This window comes from Puntigrus tetrazona, chromosome 17, assembly GCF_018831695.1.
Source record: "Puntigrus tetrazona isolate hp1 chromosome 17, ASM1883169v1, whole genome shotgun sequence".
Lineage (NCBI taxonomy): Eukaryota > Metazoa > Chordata > Actinopteri > Cypriniformes > Cyprinidae > Puntigrus > Puntigrus tetrazona.
Window position 1 is genome coordinate 16,440,952 of NC_056715.1, and position 19,642 is coordinate 16,460,593.

At 37.4% G+C, this 19,642-nt stretch overlaps 1 protein-coding gene across 1 annotated transcript in view; it reads left to right on the forward strand.

Moving 5' to 3' along the window:
* The first annotated feature begins 152 nt into the window (after positions 1–152).
* The window catches only part of ubr1 (ubiquitin protein ligase E3 component n-recognin 1), a 24,078-nt gene continuing 4,588 nt past the window's right edge, over positions 153–19,642 (forward strand). The window contains exons 1-42 of the mRNA XM_043262875.1: positions 153–234; positions 2,082–2,347; positions 2,985–3,063; positions 3,197–3,307; positions 4,846–4,973; positions 5,059–5,197; positions 5,275–5,337; positions 5,845–5,968; positions 6,642–6,749; positions 6,862–6,950; positions 7,036–7,134; positions 8,014–8,171; positions 8,259–8,358; positions 8,436–8,564; positions 10,189–10,369; positions 11,196–11,257; positions 11,338–11,448; positions 11,762–11,827; positions 11,949–12,050; positions 12,214–12,277; positions 12,378–12,502; positions 12,771–12,823; positions 12,919–13,021; positions 13,113–13,161; positions 13,426–13,580; positions 13,689–13,788; positions 14,347–14,450; positions 14,533–14,613; positions 14,693–14,874; positions 15,714–15,916; positions 16,055–16,148; positions 16,231–16,383; positions 16,473–16,570; positions 16,656–16,752; positions 17,799–17,947; positions 18,111–18,166; positions 18,243–18,339; positions 18,420–18,487; positions 18,818–18,965; positions 19,050–19,137; positions 19,207–19,340; positions 19,502–19,610. Of these exons, the coding sequence (XP_043118810.1) occupies positions 199–234; positions 2,082–2,347; positions 2,985–3,063; positions 3,197–3,307; positions 4,846–4,973; positions 5,059–5,197; positions 5,275–5,337; positions 5,845–5,968; positions 6,642–6,749; positions 6,862–6,950; positions 7,036–7,134; positions 8,014–8,171; positions 8,259–8,358; positions 8,436–8,564; positions 10,189–10,369; positions 11,196–11,257; positions 11,338–11,448; positions 11,762–11,827; positions 11,949–12,050; positions 12,214–12,277; positions 12,378–12,502; positions 12,771–12,823; positions 12,919–13,021; positions 13,113–13,161; positions 13,426–13,580; positions 13,689–13,788; positions 14,347–14,450; positions 14,533–14,613; positions 14,693–14,874; positions 15,714–15,916; positions 16,055–16,148; positions 16,231–16,383; positions 16,473–16,570; positions 16,656–16,752; positions 17,799–17,947; positions 18,111–18,166; positions 18,243–18,339; positions 18,420–18,487; positions 18,818–18,965; positions 19,050–19,137; positions 19,207–19,340; positions 19,502–19,610 (4,661 nt within the window). The 5' untranslated portion in view covers positions 153–198. The remainder of the gene's footprint in view (positions 235–2,081; positions 2,348–2,984; positions 3,064–3,196; positions 3,308–4,845; positions 4,974–5,058; positions 5,198–5,274; positions 5,338–5,844; positions 5,969–6,641; positions 6,750–6,861; positions 6,951–7,035; positions 7,135–8,013; positions 8,172–8,258; positions 8,359–8,435; positions 8,565–10,188; positions 10,370–11,195; positions 11,258–11,337; positions 11,449–11,761; positions 11,828–11,948; positions 12,051–12,213; positions 12,278–12,377; positions 12,503–12,770; positions 12,824–12,918; positions 13,022–13,112; positions 13,162–13,425; positions 13,581–13,688; positions 13,789–14,346; positions 14,451–14,532; positions 14,614–14,692; positions 14,875–15,713; positions 15,917–16,054; positions 16,149–16,230; positions 16,384–16,472; positions 16,571–16,655; positions 16,753–17,798; positions 17,948–18,110; positions 18,167–18,242; positions 18,340–18,419; positions 18,488–18,817; positions 18,966–19,049; positions 19,138–19,206; positions 19,341–19,501; positions 19,611–19,642) is intronic.

Below are 19,642 nucleotides of genomic sequence, written 5' to 3' on the forward strand. Positions count from 1 at the left end.
AATAACTAATTTCTTTTCATGGTATTGTTGGGGTTATGTAGTATGTTTATGCACATGCTTTAACAATTTGCCCACAATCCGTATTACACAGTGAACTGCTTATTATGCCGTAGAATTCAGTCCACCAAAAATGCTTTTAAACTGTTGCAAATCCGTCCTAGTCGTGTTGCTGTGGTAACGCTTTACGGCATTTGGATCATGGCGGAGTCTCTGAACGGAGTACAGTTGAGCACGGTAAATATTTGTCTTTAAACCACTTAAGAAATAAACTTAGCCGCATGCCACACGTTATCCGATACATTATGATTTCCTCAGGGAAATATTTATGCTGCCTATGCGCGGTAAACCTATAAATTCGGTGTTATCTGCGATTTAACATATTGAACATATTGGTCAGATACTGCATTTTGTTTACATGACTTGCTCATGATCTAGCATGCAGACACGTTTTAAACGCTTTTTCATTTCCACATCGCGCGTTTTAATTACATTTTCTATATTGTATTTGCTTTTTGTCTTATTAGCAGCATGAGCTGTTCTTATTATTTTTGGGGGGGTGTTAGCTTTCTTCTAAATTATTGCTGATAAAACGAGCAAGAATTTTCGAGCTGGCGCTTTTGAAAGTTGGGTTTGTTTACCAAACTGTCTTCTTTCGTTTTCAATCTTTTCATCTTTCATTTATCATTTTACTGGCTCGAATAAGACACAGTTTCACCAGGCTTTCACCTATTAATGCAGCCTCTTCTGTACATATATCAATACGCAGAATCAGAATTTTTTTTCGTAAATAACAATTATAGAAGTTTTAGAAAAGTTTGAATTTAAACGCTGATTTAGCCCTAAATGTTACTTTGCATAGACGTAGCAGAGATTGAAAGTATATTCCTCATGATTTCTCTACCTTAAAATAGATGCGGATTTCCACATTTCTCTGAAGTGTGAACCGATAGTGATGTTGAAATGTATCTCCTCCTGTTTATATTCTGAGACGGAACATCAATCTTCTTCCTGTAATGTATCGTAATGCAGTTCTCCCGCAGTGGCCTGTTTTCTTAATGCAACTTTATTCATTAGTCAGTTGATGGGAAACAGCAAGCACTTTAAAAGTAAGAGGCAGGTTGATCCTTGGTCCTTCTTTGACAGATCTTGCTGCAGACAATGAGGTTATTTCATTTAGACAGAATTTATTTCAAACATTCAGTTTTATTGGCATGAATAGGTATGTACCACAGTGTCGATTATGATGGCTAGGGGTCAAAGGCCGTTTACGAGCGGTTTATCTGTGAATTAAGAAGCTCTTTGATTTTATACAAATCATTACAGCGCACTTGGTATTACATCGCTGTTTATAATTTTGATTTGGCGTTTGCATATGAATATATTTAACCACCAAAATGTGCATGCATAATAGCTTATTTATGTAGTATTCATGTAGAAATATACAATTATATAAAAAGAACTGTATTTAAATGTAGCATTGCCATACAGACTCTATTCAGAAATGTATTTTCTATTTTAAGTTGAATTTTGTATTTGCTTTATGAAAACAAAATCATATATTTTTAACCTGTTCATCAAAACTTGCGCTCTATTCCACGCAATTATAATGAACTGACGTTTGTTTTTGCATCAAAAGGATCATAAAAACACACTAAAAGTTTTCTTAAAACTCTGAAATAGTCTTTTTTTGGCGAGAGATTTTAGCTAAAATAAAAATTAACACCTTTTATTTAAAAAATAACCAAATTATTACAAAAAAAACTTGCTTACACGTGACCCCAAGCCACAAAATCAGTTGTTAATTGAAATTTGAAAAGGAGATTTCTACATCTACATCTACATTTTTTTTTTAGGATAGGACGATGTTTGATAGAATATTGAGAACATTACCCTTTAAAGTTAGGTTTCTAGCAATTATTGTTTGATGAAAAAGAAGATGCAATGTTTGATGCAATGTATTTTTGTCTATTAAATACAACCATGCTTCTTATTACTGGTTTTGTGGTCCAGAGTCACATATGTATTTAATGTAATTGGTTAGTTTGTTATATAATCTTATAATCTTTTTCTTTTGCCACCAGAAATGGCAGGAAGCTTCAAACAGAGGGGCTGCCATACTCACCCATTTAGGGGAGCAGGTCCCTCTGATTTACTGCCTGGAGACGGAACCGCAACAAGGGGAGGAGGAGCAAAAGGTTGAGCAACGCCTCTTGTACCCTCTGGAGTGCTTCCTGTTCGGGGAGGACCCCTGTGTCGGCCTGGAGAAGCTACAGCAATACAACAGCAGCTCATCAGCTCAGCAATGTGGACGCGTCTTTAAAGAAGGAGAGACCGTCTACTCCTGCAGGTTAGGCCAGAGCCTCTTTCACCAACTACAGGAAAAGATCAGCAGGACTGAGCGATGAGCCAGCATCTCGGGGGAAGAGTTCATTAGACAGCATCGCCTGTGGATAGTGCACATTTTGTTTATTCAAGCCATTTCTGTGTATTAGTCAAATTGATTAAAAGGTTTAGGAAAAAGTTACTTTATTTTTTTAAATTGGTTCATTCATTCAATGTTTTTGCACTGGTGGCAATTGGTCCTTCAAAACCCACTTATGTTATTCATGCGCGCTTAAGGTGTTATTTTCTTTCTGGGTTTTCACATCTGACTCTTAACACTATAGAAAAGCAATGTGTTTTCGCTTGTTTTTGGCTTCTAAGAATATGGCATCAAGCTTTGATATGAACATCATTCAGTACAAAATTGTGATGATCATTATTAGTAATCGCAATTACACTTTCAAGGGAATAATCGACAACTATGATCTAACTCGTATTGTAAATGGCACAAAACAGTAATGATATAATGTGCACGTGCGCCCCAGATGTTTTATGTATGTATTTAAATTCGTTTTATTCATTTATGACCTGACAGTATATATCAACACCACACCATTCACCTCGCTTCTGTGAACTTCTAATGCTGAATTCTGTATTTCCAGGGATTGCGCAATAGATCCCACCTGTGTACTCTGCATAGAATGTTTCCAGAAAAGCGTGCACAAAAGTCATCGCTACAAGGTACATGCCCTCTTACTAATAATTAGTTGTCTTACTAAACCATTTGCTCAAGTTTCTCCATCTGAGCAATTGTTATTTCTATTATTGTATTTAATGTATTTATCATTATTATTATTATTATTATTATTTGCAGATGCATGCCTCAGCGGGAGGAGGTTTCTGCGACTGTGGAGATTTAGAGGCTTGGAAGACCGGACCCTGCTGCTCCCAACACGACCCTGGCACTTCGGTTACTATGGAAACGGTGCGGTTTATTTTCTCTCATCGACGCTAAGCTTTTTTTTTTTTTTTTTTTTTTTCCCACGAACGCTATTGTTGAACTAACTTCCTGCCTTGAGGTCAGAGGAGCCGTCGTGTCTGTGCGTTCGCTAACCCCAAGCCCTCTTTCTGTGGGAAAACGGAAAGTGTGTGGGAAAGTGAGACGCGAAGCGGTAAAAACCGCAGCGAAAGTCTTCAGTAAATGGGTTCGTTGCGCAAGGAAGTTCACGTACGAAATAATTAGAAAGAATGAACGTGAAAGGCAATCAGTTTAAGCCTGGATTTTGGCCTGGAAAGCAGATGGTCTGCTTAACTTTTGATAACTCAATAGATCCACCGTGATAAGATCAGGCTCCAGATCCGCTCTTACAGCGTCCTCACCTTTTGTCGGAAAGCAGCAGGTGCCTTTTTGAGTTTGACACCCTCTGGCCAGATCTAAACGATGACAGATGGACGCTTCAACCAAATCAGCAACCATCATGTCTAACTCAAAGGGCCCCGTCGTGTTTTGTTATCTTTCTGCTGCTTGCGCAGTCAAATTACCCGAGCCCTTTTCATAGTTGGGCACTGTTTTTGTTGTGACTGGCTCTAAGGAGATTTTAGAGGCGGAATTGAGGAAATTGAGGACATTTAGATACTGAAGTAGACCTTTGGGAGCTTGAATTCTGCCAAATAACAAACAAACGCATGCGAGAATAAACAGCGGCGAGTTCTTATCGTGTTGCTTTTGTGCTCATCTTTAAGCCTGTTCTCTCTAAAATAATAATAATAAAGCCGTTTACTGGATTATTGAGGAATATTCTTGATTTAATTAACGTTTCAAAAGCCTTCCTCCCTTCTTTTTCTGTGGAACGCAAAAGGAGATGTTCAGCAGAATGCACAAGATAGTGAAATTTAATGGAGACCGGAAAAGTCTAGCTCCGTAACGAAAATTAAGATAGCTGCTGTAGTCCTTAAATTTCAATCACAAGCACATATACTGAGGTTTAAATGTTTGAGGTCAGTATTTTTTTTTTAAATTTAGGAAGAATGCAGTACATTGATCAAGTGTCAGTAAAAGCATTTATAAAGTTAGAAAAGATTTCTGTAAAAAAAATAAAAATAGTTTATTACATTGAATATATTGAAATTAAAATTTATTTTATAAAATATTGAAGTACATAATTTTTTAAAAATATTTTAAATACATTATTATTATTTATTTTTGTTATTATTTATTGGAAACCCTGCTTATTAGTTCTCATGAAAACATAATGCTTAATCATGGTGATTTAAGAGCCATTTGTGTTTTTTTTTTTTTTTTTATTATTATTATTATTATTTTTATTGTTATTATCAGTTTCAGAGCTCAAAAGCTCCAGTCCCCATTTACTTTCATCAAATGAAAACGAGCAGCTTGGACGCTGCGCTAAATATGCACTTTTGATTTTTGTAGGAGAGCACAAAACAATCAATATCATTTAGAGAGGAACTAAAGATGAAACGGGTTTCAGTGACAGCTGCTGTGTGTGTGTGTGTGTACAGGATGAGTGTGTGATGGATCCGGGCCTTCGAGAAAGGGCTCAGATGCTGTTCCACCTGCTGCTGCGGTACACGACAGACATGCTGGTTTGGGAAGAAACCTACGAGCTATCAGAGGAGCTGAAGCCAAAGTGAGATATACGGTTACTGAAGCCTTCCGCTAGTAAGTCCACCTCAATTTTAAAAAAGGTTAACGTTGTTTAATGTCATTTTTAGAGTAAAGGAAGACACCTACTTCTGTGTGCTATACAACGATGAACATCACTCGTACGATCACGTCATCTACACGCTTCAGCGAGCGATCGCCTGTGACCAGAATCAGGCCCAAGTCTATACAGCACTTATTGACAAGGAAGTGAGTATTTCACACAGTCTTACGTGGTCGGTGTACGGTATAGACTTTCATGTGTCGTGTTTTTTTTTTGCTTTCAGGGGCGGAAAGCGGTGAAGAGAGGTACTCTCAGATCCTGCCAGCAAGCCAAGGACAATATCAGGGTAAACATACGTGCCACACTCTTCAGGCGAACACATTTGTGCGCTTTATGTAGGGTGTATATGGACGACTTAAAGGTCCCCTGAAGTGCCTTGAAACACGCAGCGTTGTCGTATGTGCTTACGTACTTTCAACTGAAACGGGAAGACATGGCGGGATGTGTCGAGTGGCCCGGCCCCCTTTTTAATGAGGCCAATAGCGTTCGTTTAAATCTGCTGTAGGGGCCGGCCGCTTCAGATTCTAGTGAGCATTTGATTGGTTAGAAGATTTGATAAGAAGCTGAAGTACAAGGTGACGTAAAAAAAAAAGTATCCTCTTTGGCGGAGGTGATGGAAGTGCAAGTTTTAAATGCTTACAGCTTCTCAATGCTAATTTATCTCACTGTTTTGGAGCACACTGGCTTATAGATAGCCTTAAGAATAACACATTGATATTAAACCCGCCCCCCCAAAAAAAACGTAGATTTTGATTTCAGTGGGACCTTAACTATCTTTGCGTTTCCTCTGCAGCGTAACTCGGAGCACATTATCCAGATACCTTTGCGTGTGGAGATCCTTCACACCGCTGTAATGGCTCATCAGACCTTCGCCCTCAGACTTGGCGCATGGTTCCAGAAGATTATTGGCTACACAGGTAGATGAATAGGGGCAGAAAATAAACATAGACATTTTAAAAATGGTACAGTAAAAATGTGTCATGTGACTACTAAAATAGCCCTAATTGCATTATTAATTTAATCATTAAATAACATTGTATAAAAAACAAGAACAATTATTTAAATGTGGTCGTTAATAAATGTATTAAATCATTTAAAGAAAGAAAAGCATATATATATATATATATATATATATATATATATATATATATATATATTTTTATTTTTTTTTTTTTTTTTTTTTGTATTTTTAAATTAATAATTTTATTATTATCAAAAGCATACTTTGAAGAGAAACATTATTTATACAGTTTGATGAATAGAACGGTATTTGAAATAGAAATATTTTGTAACATTATATATTACTTTTATTATATTATATAATATTTTTTATATATAATTATGTCCTTGCTGAATAAAGGTATATCTCACCTCAAACGTTTGAAAGGTAGTGTGATAAGAAATCAGGAAAGGGTTAATTAAAATGGAAAGGTAATAATAAATTGCATATTAAAATATATTTTTTTTACTTGCAATAACATTTCACGATAATGCTCTTTGTACTAGTCAAAACTAAAGTTTTTGATGTATGTGTGTGTATAATGTAATCTAAAAATAAGTAACAATAAATAACCGTGAGGTTGTGTGTAGTCGGCCTCAGGGAGGTGTTCTGCCAGGTGGCTCTGGAGCCGGCTCCTGACAACAATCAACTCTGCCTGATCAGTCGACTCATGCTGCACGACGCACAGCTTTATAAAGGTCAGCATTTCAATCTTTACCATTAGATTATGCACTGTTACTGCATGGTCTTAATCCCAGTAAAATATTCTTAGCGCTGTGTCTAAACCCGATTTCCTGTTGCTCTCCTCAGGAGCCCGCAAGGTAGTCCACGAGTTAATTTTCAGTAGTTTACTGATGGACACCGAATTCAAGAGGCAGTTTGCCATGAAATTCACAGAGGTATACTTTTACAGCTGCTTATCGTGTCGCATGCGTATACGTCATCGTAACGTTGGAGTGCTAACGGGAGTATGTCACGTTTTAGCACTACAAGCAACTTCAGGAAGACTTCATCAGCGACGACCATCAGAGGAACATCTCGATCACAGCCTTATCGGTGCAGATCTTCACTGTTCCCACTTTGGTATGGTGAACAGATAGCCCAAATGGCATCCATTAAAAACTAACTAAATATGCACTGATGCTCAGAAGCTGGCCCCCTACTACACACAATCAGTACTGAGGCGCTTTCAGTTTTTTATTAATAATTTGGAGATGCTTTTGATTATTCAAATTTCATTATACCATTAAAATGGAATCCAGTACATTTATGGAAAACATTGACATTTTGTAACAGTAAAACTAAATTTGAGACAAAATTTTTTTAATTTTTGTTATAAACTTTTAATAAATTGCTGTTTAATTGTGTTAAAAAAATTCTTGATTTAAGTAAATTTGACATGCATAATAATTTACTTTAACCAGTAAAACATTGTCTGGAATAATGGCAATAATAATAATAATAATAATAATATATAGAATCCAGGAAAAAATAAATAAACAGGATTTTGGAAATAAATTGGCTTTCATAGCTACTGCTTTGTACTTTGTCTTGATGCATCTTCTGTTATCATTTACTCACCTTCATATCACGTCAAATCTTTTTCAGTGGAATACAATATATCTATATATATATATATATATGAAATCCTGGGATGTTTTTATCAATATTATAAAAGTAACTGTTCACTGTTTCACACTCTAAAATGACAAAAATGAATCTTTATTAATGAATCGGTTGATCTAGTTCACAAAAAAATTGATCCATGAGTCAGATGTTATTACCTTCGTTTTTATGGCGCTTTAGCATCATTTTTGCATCCTGAAATCTTAAATTTAAAAAAACGATCATAATATAGTAAAGAATACTAGTTCTAATGTTTGTTTGTTGTTTCATGAAAGACTGGAATTGTACGACACAAGTAACCAATGAAAACAATTTTTTTTTTTTCTTCCTCCTCAGGCCAGGCAGTTGATAGAGGAGGGCAACGTCATCCAGGTCATTATAGACACCGTGATGGATATGATGAGGGCACATCTGGACAACAACAACCGCTTCCAATTCCAGGGCCACAACCCTGACAAGTTCTTCCGGGTTCAAGTTATCTTCCATGACCTCAGGTCCGCTCGCAACCCTTCAATTATGGATGGTAAAAAACGTCTCATTCATTTGCTCGACGTTGATTATTTCCATCGTGATGTCATCAGGTACATTCTAATCAGTAAGCCCTCTGTGTGGACCGAGACGCTGAGGGTCAAGTTCCTCGAAGGTTTGCACGTCTTTCTTCGCTTCTTGTGTTGTATGCAGGTAAAGCTTTCTCCTAGCGAACGGGATTTAGTTTGGTTTGATCCGTAGCCTAAACGAATGTCGTTCTTTGATGGCAGGGGATGGAGGAAGTGAAGAGGCAGCTCGGTCAGCACGTCGAGGTGGAGCCCGAGTGGGAGGCGGGCTTCACCCTCCAGATGCAGCTGCGCCACATCCTCGCCATGTTTCAGGACTGGTGTTCTTCTGACGTGAGTCACGCATTTCTTTTCCGGGGTAAAACACATTGGTATTTGAAATTCGGTTAGTATGGAAAATCAATAAAACATGACATTGTCATTGACATTTTTTAAATTTTATTTTTAGAGGAAAAATGTAGGAAATATTTGAATATATTTAAAAAGATTTATTTTGCCTGTGATGTCAAAGCTGAATTTTTGACAATTAATAAAACAAATTTACTATTTTTTTAGCTAAATTATTATTATTATTATTATTATTACTATTATTATTATTATTATTATTGTTATTATTATTATTATATTTCTCCCAACTCTGCACACATGCAAAAATATTTTAAGGAAACCCTTTCTGTACCATATTTAAGTTACAAATTTGGTGTTTTACTTAAATGTTTCCCAAACCTCCCAAATTAGATGTTTTACTCCAGTCTGTTTTAAGATTTGAATCTTTTTTTTTTTTTTTTTTTTTTTTTTTTTTTTTAGATTTTAACACACATACACCAAAATATAAGAAATTAAAGGCCCGGTGAACTAATACAGCTGTAATATAATAGCCTTTTATTTATTTTAAAGATGTAAATGTGACAAGTATGTGATGCGATCTAGACAAATGTTTAAGTTTTTGATATAATTTCATAACGGGGTTAAGCCCTTTCCTTGTTTTTGACGAGTTTCACTCACACTTAACGGGCGACGGGTTTATGGGCTGTAGCTCTGTACTGAATCATTACACAAACAGACTAACATTGTCCTGAAAAAGACCGTTTTCTGTTGTTTATCACGGGCGTAGCGTCTGAACTTTTGATCGTCCCTTGTTTGTTTAGAGAGCACAAATAGTGCACCTGAGCATATAACAGAATCTCACCAGACTCCTCCTCTTTATTAACTTCATCCTATCCTTCATAATAATTGAATGAAAACCTAATTTTGACAAAATGACACTTTTTATTTCTTTATTTTTTACGTCCAATGTCTTTTTTTTTTTTTTCAGATCACACATCTAACAGTCATGAATAGTTAATTTAATAGCTAGTCAATAAAGGTATTTGCAAATTGACTAAAATATGCCCAGAGGTCCAGTCTATGTAGTCTATATATCAGCCTTTCTGGATTTTGACGTTGCAGTGAAAACTTGTATCTCACACTTTAAGTAATAAGGTTTGAGTATATAAGTAATGTTTAAGAAAGAAACTAGACTTGTTTCTCGAAATGGGGCAATTGGTGGATGGTCTTGTTTCAAATTAGGGTCTTTAAAACAAAAATACTCCACGTTTGAGTTCAATGAATGGGATGTGACCCGTGTGAACACATAATAGAAATGCTGTGTTGGTTGAAATGAAAAATTTGTTAGTCATGTAAAACTGTGCTAAATCAGTGTGTACTTTACTGCCATACGCTATGTTTTATAATCATAAAATGCATAATCTAGTAAAAATCTACTTCAGGTTACAGAATTTAAACCTGATGCTGGGACAAAGCACTTAAATTGGCCGCGGTCTATTTTTAAAACCTTTTACTGTTGCTTGACTGATTAGCTTACAAATCTTGTTTATCCACTGGTTAATGAATGACCTGGAAACGTGACACTGCGTGTGTTTGTGTGTGTGTGTGTGTGTGTTGTGTTTACCCACAGGAGAGGGTTCTGTTGTTGGCCTTTCAGGAGTGTCACAGAGCTCTGATGTCCTGCACCAACCAGCCCTTCCGCAGCGAGCCCACAGACAGCTACATGTGCAAGCAGATCCTCCACGCATGGCCATATAAAGTCTCCCAGGAGCCCGTCTCCATCCATCTGCCCATCTCCAGACTCCTGGCTGGTTAGAGCTGTTCTTGTATCCCTTGTATCAGAAGCCTGACTCTTGAGGGTGTCTGACTGGTGACTTTTTAAAATCACAGAAGTAACATCTGTGAGAGCTTCAAAACATTGTATCCCACTTTTTTTTTTAAATACCGAACAATGAACATAAACTCCTCTGAATATGTGCTTTATAATAAACAGCCAATATGTTAATAACATGCATGCTTAAAAGCAACTAGTTAATAGCAAGAATTGGTCCCTATACTAAAGTGTTTATTTTAATATAATTTAATTTAGAACTATAATTACATTAGTGTTAAATTGTGATTAATTGCATCCAAAATAAACATTTGTGCATTCACATGCATGTATAAGTTTAAGAAAATTATGTTTATATATTAAATATATTTATATAGAATATAATTTATATAAATGTACATGTAAATATTGTGTTTGCCTTTATATATATATATATATATATATATATATATATATATATATATATATATATATATATATATATATATATATATATATATATATATATAATTAATAATCATTTGATTAATAAAATTTCAAAAGAACTGCATTTATTTAAAGTAGACATATTGCATAGCATATTTTTGTAAAATCTTTTTAAAACCATTTACTTTTCATTTTGATCAGATTAATACTGTCTTAAATAAAAGTATTGAATTCTTCTTTTAAATCCGATAACGATCTGTATATCATTTGAACTTGTGAAAGTGTAGCAGTGATTGTAGCCATTTTATTATTTTATTTATTTATTTCGGTGGTCACGGCAATACTTTGTTATTTAACCCCAGTCTGTTATCTGCTATCAGGTTTATATGTGCTGCTCTGCCAGACTGGAGCGATCCAATACCTCCCCGACTTTGTGGATCCCGTGAGTATATCATTAATGAATGTAATGAAGCTGTAGCGCGCGACCCCGCTAGCACTGCGGTTCACAGGTGTGTGTTTCAGGTGCAGCTGAACTTCACCGAGCTGGCGGAGCAGCCTCTGCGCTGTGTTGTGCTGGCGGCTCAGGTGTGCGCTGACATGTGGCGCAGAAATGGCCTGTCGCTCGTCAGCCAGGTGAGAGAGACGCCAGTTTTGTTGTAAATGCAATCATTTATCATTGTCTGAAGAACCTTAATGCCCACCTTCAATACCATGACTGACGCGAGACCCTCGAGCAAGGCACCGAACCCCTGGCTGCTCCGTGTGTGTGTGTATATGTATGTGTGTGTGTGTATATGTGCGTGTGTGTGTGTTCACTGCTGTGTGTGTTCACTTTGGATGGGTTTAATGTAGAGCGCAAATACCCGACCACTTCAAATTGTATTTCTTTTGAATGTACCTAACGTGTTGTGTCATGAACTTATTCCACCTTTTGCTGTCGTTTTAGGTGTATTACTATCAGGATGTTAAGTGCAGGGATGAAATGTTCGATAAGGACGTTATCATGTTGCAGGTATGTTCTTAAAACCATAAATGCGTGTGAAAAATACATTTAATACATACAATAATATAAAATTTAAAAAAATCATTCATTTAAAAAAAAAAATATATATTCATTTTCTGACCAACCACAGGTTGCTGCTTCCAAAATGGACCCCAATCATTTCCTCATGCTTGTTCTTTTGAGATTTGAACTGTTTGATATGTTTAATGGCAACTCCTCCAGTAAAGATCAGGTGAGTTGTAGAAGATGAGGTGAGATCTAGTGGAATATGTATAGGTCTGTAGAAGCTTGCCTGATAAATAAATTATTGCTGTTAAAATATATTTTTTTTTTTATACTTTTTGTCGTTGATTATGGATATCGACTGGTTTCTGTGCCTTTTTTCCGTCACACAGGAGGTACTGAAACAGTGGAATAGGTTAACAGAGGAGATGCTTTACCTGCTAATAATCATTGTGGGTAAGTCGGCACATTGAGTTTTTGATTTTATTATTTAATTTTTGTCACTTGCTGCTCTTAGTTGATATGGTGACACCGCCTTTGCGTGGTAATTGTGCAGGTGAACGGTACGTGCCTGGAATCAGTCATGTGACTAAGGAGGACGTGACCATGAGGGAGGTCATCCATCTGCTTTGTATTGAACCCATGGCTCACAGCAGCCTGGTTAAAAGCCTGCCTGAAAATGTAGGACGTTTTCTTTTATTTTAATAATTATATTAATTATTATTTTATTTTTTTTGTATGTTTACAAATTGGATTTTTAACACACACACACACGTAATATTTCAAAATCTTTTTTTTTTTTTAACGTACAGATTTACGTACATTAACTGACCAGTTTAAGTATATTATCTGTCTATAATTTCACTATAAACATTATATTTGTGTAACTGAATTATAAACATTCTTCAATATTTTTTTTTATACCTTTTTACTTTTCTTACCGTCACAGGAAAGCCATGAAACAGGGCTTGAAACCGTCATCTCTAAGGTTGCCATTTTCAAGTAAGCGCGTTTCGCTAAAGGTAGTTGTTTATACTATTTAAGCTGTTACGCACATCTCTATTTAATGTGAAATGTCTTTTTATTAAATGCTTTAGGAAACCGGGAGTGTCTGGCCATGGCTTGTATGAACTAAAGAAGGAATGTCTGAAAGAGTTCAACCCCTTCTTCTATCATTATTCCAGACCGCAGCATAGTAAGGTTAGCACCCGTTTCTTCACTCACGATCTCATTCTCATTAAAATACAGATTAGTCTTTAAACAGAAGAATATCTTTATTTGCTCATATTAGGCAGAAGAGGCTCAGAAGAAGAGGAGAACCCAAGAGGGCAGTGATAAAGGTATGTTGATCTGTGATATGTTATAGAAGTCTCTTTTGAACATAAATCGCTACACCGATGATAAAAAAGACTTATATTCTGGAAAATATGGTAAATGCATTCAATATTCGATTGCACAAAATCATTTAAATAATTAGCAAATATGAAAATGTTTATCGTGGATTTTTTTTTTTCAATTAAATGTTGTATTAATCACTTAAAAGCCATTTTACGAATTCCAAAATGTCACTAGGAGGTAATATTAATGTGACGCCACTGTTTTAGCCCTCCGCCCCCCAGCGCCTCCTCCCTTCTGTCCGGCGTTCTCAAACATAGCGTACCTGCTCTGCTGTGACATCTTCATCCATATTCTGAAGAGAATCTTCCAGAAAGCAGCGGAGGACCGTTCCAACCGCTGGACTGAACCCATGATCCAGAGGGTATCGCTCTGCCCCATGCATTAGCGTTTTTAAGAACGTTGACCGTTGCCGTTTTCTTTGATGTGGGATTTGACAAATGTCATTTTTAACACGCTCGTCTGGCTTTAGGCCCTGCATCTCGTAGGCCAGGCTCTGCTGGAGGAGAAAACGCAGTTGGAAAGCAGCAGTACTGATGAAGTGGCATTTGACTTTAGTCTGAAAGCACAGAGTAAGATCTCGCCATTCGTTTTTTTTTTTTTTTTTTTTTTTTTGCAGTGCAGATCCCGACCGTTTCGTTGGTCTACTTGATCGTGTTGTCAAAGTTCGAACGTCATATATATATTCAGAATTGAGAAAAATCGATGAATTTGTTTGAAGCATATAGTAACGGAAAAAGTGCTGAATAATATTAATACGCTTATTGCACTTATTATACGGTTGGGATAAGCATTAGGGTTTGATTTGCATGTAACAAATCAAATTGAAAATTATTGTAAATTATTGTAATCGTAAAAGTTTGTAAAGTGTAATAAATACACCTTAAAATAAAGTGTAACCTTAACTACATTAATGAATATTTCCAACAATAAAAGAATACTTTTTTAGAGCATTAATCGGTTAATTTAAAGTTCAATATTTATTAATACATTATTGAAATCAGAAGTTAAATGTGTCAGTATTATTTATTTATTATTATTTTTTTTCTCTCTATGTATCATCGTAGCCCTACTGTTAATGCTTTGCTGTTCACGTATTTGCTAAACGACACACGCGTTTGTGTTTTCAGAATCTGGTTCAGAACACGGCAAATCTTTGTTCCACTTCCTGACCAAAATAAAGTCTTCGCCTTCTCTGAAAGCCCAGAATGACATGATCATGTGGAACTTACAGGTATGGGGGTGTTGACTTGATGTGCCTTCGATTGTTGAGTTCGTTGATTTGATATTTAAGATGCGCGTGTCTCTCCTGCAAGATGTTTGAGGTGGTGAAGTGCCTTCGGGAGAAGTCTGGACCCGTAGCTTCGTTTTCTGTGGATCACAGCAAGTTGGAGGAGGTAAAGAGACGGATTCAAACGCCGAGGCGCTGAGTGTCTTCGAGGTGTTTAAAGTGTCGTGTGTGTGGTTTCTGCTCAGAGCGTCCAGGATAAAGAGAAGGCCGAGCGCAAGAGGAAAGCTGAGGCTGCTAAAGCCCACAGGCAGAAGATCATGGCTCAGATGTCGGCCATGCAGAAGAACTTCATAGAGTCCAACAAGATGCTTTATGACAACGTTCCCGAGAGCTCGAGTCAGAGCGACACCGCTGCATCTGTCGACAGGTCACACTTCCTTCTTTCTTTCTTTTCTTTTTTTTTTTATTTGTCTTTCTCGCTTGCTTTTGGTTTCTTTCACTTTCTCTTATACTTTCACTTTCACAATTTCACTGCTTTTGCGCTTTCATTAATACTGTTATTTCTTCTTTTTATCTTCTGTTGTAATATAAGTTTGTTCTTATTCATCTTTGCTCTCATTTCTTTGTTCTTTGCACCTTAATTTAATAACATTTTTCCCTCTTTGTTCTTGCATTTGTCACGTTTGCCACTTTCACTTTCCTTCTTATTTTCACTCCTCTGCCTGTTCTTTGTTTTGTATCAGTTTGTTTCACTTTCTCTTATACTTTCTTTCTTATTTTACCATTTTATTTTATTTATTTTTTTTCCTTTTCATTGCACTTTTTAATTAAACTTGTCTTTATCACTTTCCTCTCCTTTTGTCTTTCTTTTTTGCTCTTTCCTTTTACTCATTCTTTCACTTTCTTTCACACTTGCTTTCAGTTTATTGCATTTATACTTTTACTTTCTTTTTTTCATTCTTATTCTTCCTATGTTGTGTTCTCTTATTTCTCTTTTACATTTAATTTTGAGTCCGTAATCTCAGTTCAGTTTTGCTCTGTAGTATCTCCGACTTTTGTACCACTTTTTAGTTTTTTTTGTTTTTTTTTTACACTTTTATTACCAGTATTTATTTTGGTCTGAAAGCTGAATATAACCGTCATTTACAGCCATAAACGCCCTTCCAGTGTCTGTATGTCTAAGTGTGTGTGTGTGTGTGTGTGTGTGTGTGTGTGTGTGTGTGTGTGTGTGTGTGTGTGTGTGTGTGTGTGTGTGTGCGCGTGCAGCTTCAGGATGGATGTGGATGAGAGCAGGGTGGCTGTGGGTCCTCAGCAGGGCGTTTGTTCCTCAGACTGGGAGGCTCAGATCTGCATCCTGTGTCAGGAGGAGCAAGAGGTCCAGGCTCAGGCACCAGCCATGGTCCTCACAGCTTGTGTGCAAAGATCTACTGTTCTCACCCAGAGCCGCGGAAAGACGCTCTCCGCTAAAGGTTTCACTACATTTAATGTGATAAGCATTTAAGAATTCCTTGCGCAGTGTTATGGTGATTTATCACGATTCAAGAATAACCTGCAAAATTCTGCATAAGTGATGCTGAATTAGATTTTTTTTTTTTTTTGTAAAACAGTAGGCAGCTATCCCTTGCTCATGTCCCCTGATCTGGCTGTGGGAACACACACCGGCAGCTGTGGCCATGTGATGCACGCCACCTGCTGGCAGAAGTCAGTTAATGCTCGAACGGCTAAATTTTAGCATGCCTCAACCGAGCAAAACCACTCAGCCTTTGCACCTCGATGTGTGCAGGTACTTCGAAGCTGTGCAGAACACCACTCGGAATCGGCTGCACGCAGATCTGATCATAGACCTGGAAAACGGAGAGTACATGTGTCCACTCTGCAAGTCCCTTTGTAACACGGTCATCCCTCTGATCCCTGTGGAGCCCAGCAAGCTTAACTAGTACGGCGCCGTTACTAACCTTATTATCTTCCATTTGAGTTGCTTACGGTGGCATAAGCCAAACGTATACGTTTTTGTCTCCCTGTCAGCGAGAGCGCTGAATTAGTCGGTCAGCATCTCACTCTGGAGCGCTGGATTCAGATCATGTCTTCTCGGATCAGAGGGCTGAGGGGTACGTGGGAAACGGGTGAGTGCCAAAACGCTGAAATTCAGGAGGCAAAAATCTCTTTCATTCAAAATTGATTTGTGTGTGTGTGTGTGTGTGATTACAGACAGTAACAGCGAGGAAGCGGCGGAGGAAGCAGCGCCGCTTTTCGATGAGTGTCAAGCTGAATTCAGATCCATTCTCAGTTTTGGAGTTCAAGAGCCGTGAGTCTCTAAACAGACAAGGCTTTATTTAAGTCAATGTAAAATTGACCGATAAAGATTTTTTGCTCAAGTTTTGTATTTTTTTTGTATCTTTTATGTGTGTTTCGCTATATGTATGGGCAGTCTGAGAGGTTTTGAATTGTTGTGTCAGAATGCCGTCCCTTATGTGTAGCATAATATTGGATCCAGGCAGCTCTTAAAGCGACGGCAGTCTAATAATCCTGCTGTCTGTGTTAATTATGTTCAGTCTACATGAGAGAGACTTCTCTTACGGCTCCAAACTAAACCACTTTTTTGAAACTTTAGTAATGAGAAATATATATCTAATTAACACACTAAAGAAAGTGTTTTTATTATTTTTATTACTTTACAGTGTAGCATTTCTTACTTATTTGTGTACTGTAGTTGTGCTACTGCTTGAAAAAATGTTTTTGTTCTTAGTATTAGTATTTTGAGATATTGAATCATGACATTCCTGTGTTATCAAAACATTTTAGACGAAAAAGGATTTAACCATAAAAACTGCTTTAAATTGTTATTGTTTTCAGATTAAATTAATTGCAATATTGTTTTTCTGAGCCAAAATATACATCTTATCCATTTTTCCCTGATTTACTAAATTTACCTACTAAAATGTCATTCAAAGTAACAATCTTGTCAGGCATATTTACAACAAAAATCATCAAAAGAGTATTTATTTTTACCCCAAATACTAATTAGTTTTTTAATTTTTTTATTTGCCACTATCCTAGGATATTTAGCCCTTTTTTGTCAGTGATATATTTTACTAATTTAAAGCACAATAAAACTTGATATGCCTCCTTATTCTTTTATATGTTGTAAAATGTAAGTCGGACGCATGTTGTTTTTTAATTTTGACGTGACGTTTTATTTTCCAAAAACTTATTTGAAACCTTAAAAGTAAAAACTCATTAAATGTGTTTTCTACGGCCATAAAAAATAATACGAGTATAATAATACGCTGTAATACGAGTATTATTATTATTATTATTTCTAAACCCGATGTAAACTCTGCTTGTGTTCAGGCCGGAGTTCTCTCGCAGTATCACCGAGATGCTGGGGGTCTGTGCGACCACGGTGCACCGGGTGGGACTGCAGACCGCCCCCAATGACCTGTGCCCGTACGTGCCCGTCATGTCCTGGAACACGTGTGCCTACACCATCCAGGCCATCGGTAACGCTCTCCTCCTGCTCTCTTGTCCGCAGAGCATTTCAAAGCGGTGGATATGTCTGCAAACATCACCCTTATTTACCAGCGGGTGTCTCTCTCTCAAATTGTGCGACGTTTTGGTGCTGAGTAAACGGATCTTGTAATCTATCTATCTTTCTTTGTTTAGAGAATATGTTACAGGAAGAAGGGAAGCCTCTTTTTGGATCCCTCCAGAACAGACAGGTCTGACTCGACTGATATAGATCGCACCGCACAGCGTTTAATGCGATTCGATTTCTAAAATGTATTTCTTCTTCAGCTGTCTGGACTCAAAGCGTTAGTGCAGTTTTCAGCGGCTCAGAGGCTGAAGAGCAGTCAGGCTGTCATACAGAGGCATTTTGCTGATATGTTAGCAGGTATGTCACGTTTAGGAGGGGATGGGTACGTCTGTTGGTTCTGGTCACGCAACAGTTCTCTCAATTCTGTCTCTTTCTAGTCCTCGTACCTCTTCCTAATGTAGAAAACACACCTTCAATGATAGAAGTGGACTTTTTTCATCTACTGGTGAGTGCTTTTACTGGCGTTATAGGAATTAAATATGTGATTTCATGCATGAATACTTATTTCACTAATCATATGTTAAATTAATAAGTGATAAACATGTTAGAAACATATTAGAATGATTTCTGGAGGATCATGTGACATTTAAAACTCAAGAGCTGATGAAAATTCAGCTTTGCACCACAGAAATAAGTCATATTTTAAAGTATATTAATATAAACCATTATCTGTAACATTGCAGCATTTATATGTGTGTGTGTGTGTGTAGATGTATGCATACGCACACGTTTATTTAATTATTTTAAAACCTTGTGTGCGTGATGCTCGACTCAGGTGGGGCTGGTTCTGTCCATCCCAGCGCTGTATCAGGAAGAGGCTGTAGACCTGCATCCTTCAGCAGTCAGCACAGCGTACAACCACCTCCACCTGCTGCACCTGCTCACTATGACACACATGCTGCAGGTCCTTCTGGCCTCGCACGGTAAACACACACACACACACACACACGCCGCCGGAGTCGGATGCAAACACGCACAGCACTTACTTTCAGTGATGTTGTGTGTAGACTGCGCTGTAATAGGAGGGTCGGGGGAGGGCGACGAGGCCCAGGCTGCTGCAGAGCTCTTCTCTATTGTGTCTCAACACACAGACAGGTGAGTTTCCGTGCGTGTCCCACAGGGAAAGGCTCCCGGTCTTTCTCTCACGGTCTCTCTCTTTCTCAGGTTGAGGGCCGGTGTGACCGGGTTCTGTGTGGAGGGCGTAAAGAGAGGCGTGCTTCCCTTCTTGCGCTGCGCTGCGCTCTTCTTTAATTGCCTTACAGGAGTGCCCCCTCCAGAGGAGCTGTCTGGTACTGCAGGTCACTACACTTCTTACGTTCAAAGAACTAATAATGACTATATCGAGCCAGGCTGTGTAATGCCAAGTGAATGTGTAGATAATTTTCTGTCATTGTATACATGCTACTACTGTATTTATGTAAACTGAACCGTTATTAACCATCATTGTTTTTCTGTTTAGAGTCACCTGAAAGTCAGCTGCATCTGTTGTGTAGTTACCTCTCTTTGCCCTCCAACCTGTTTCAGCTGTTTCAGGACCACAGGGATGTTGTAACCCCCTTAATAAAGAGGTACAAGTCAGATGCTCACAAACTCCATAAAC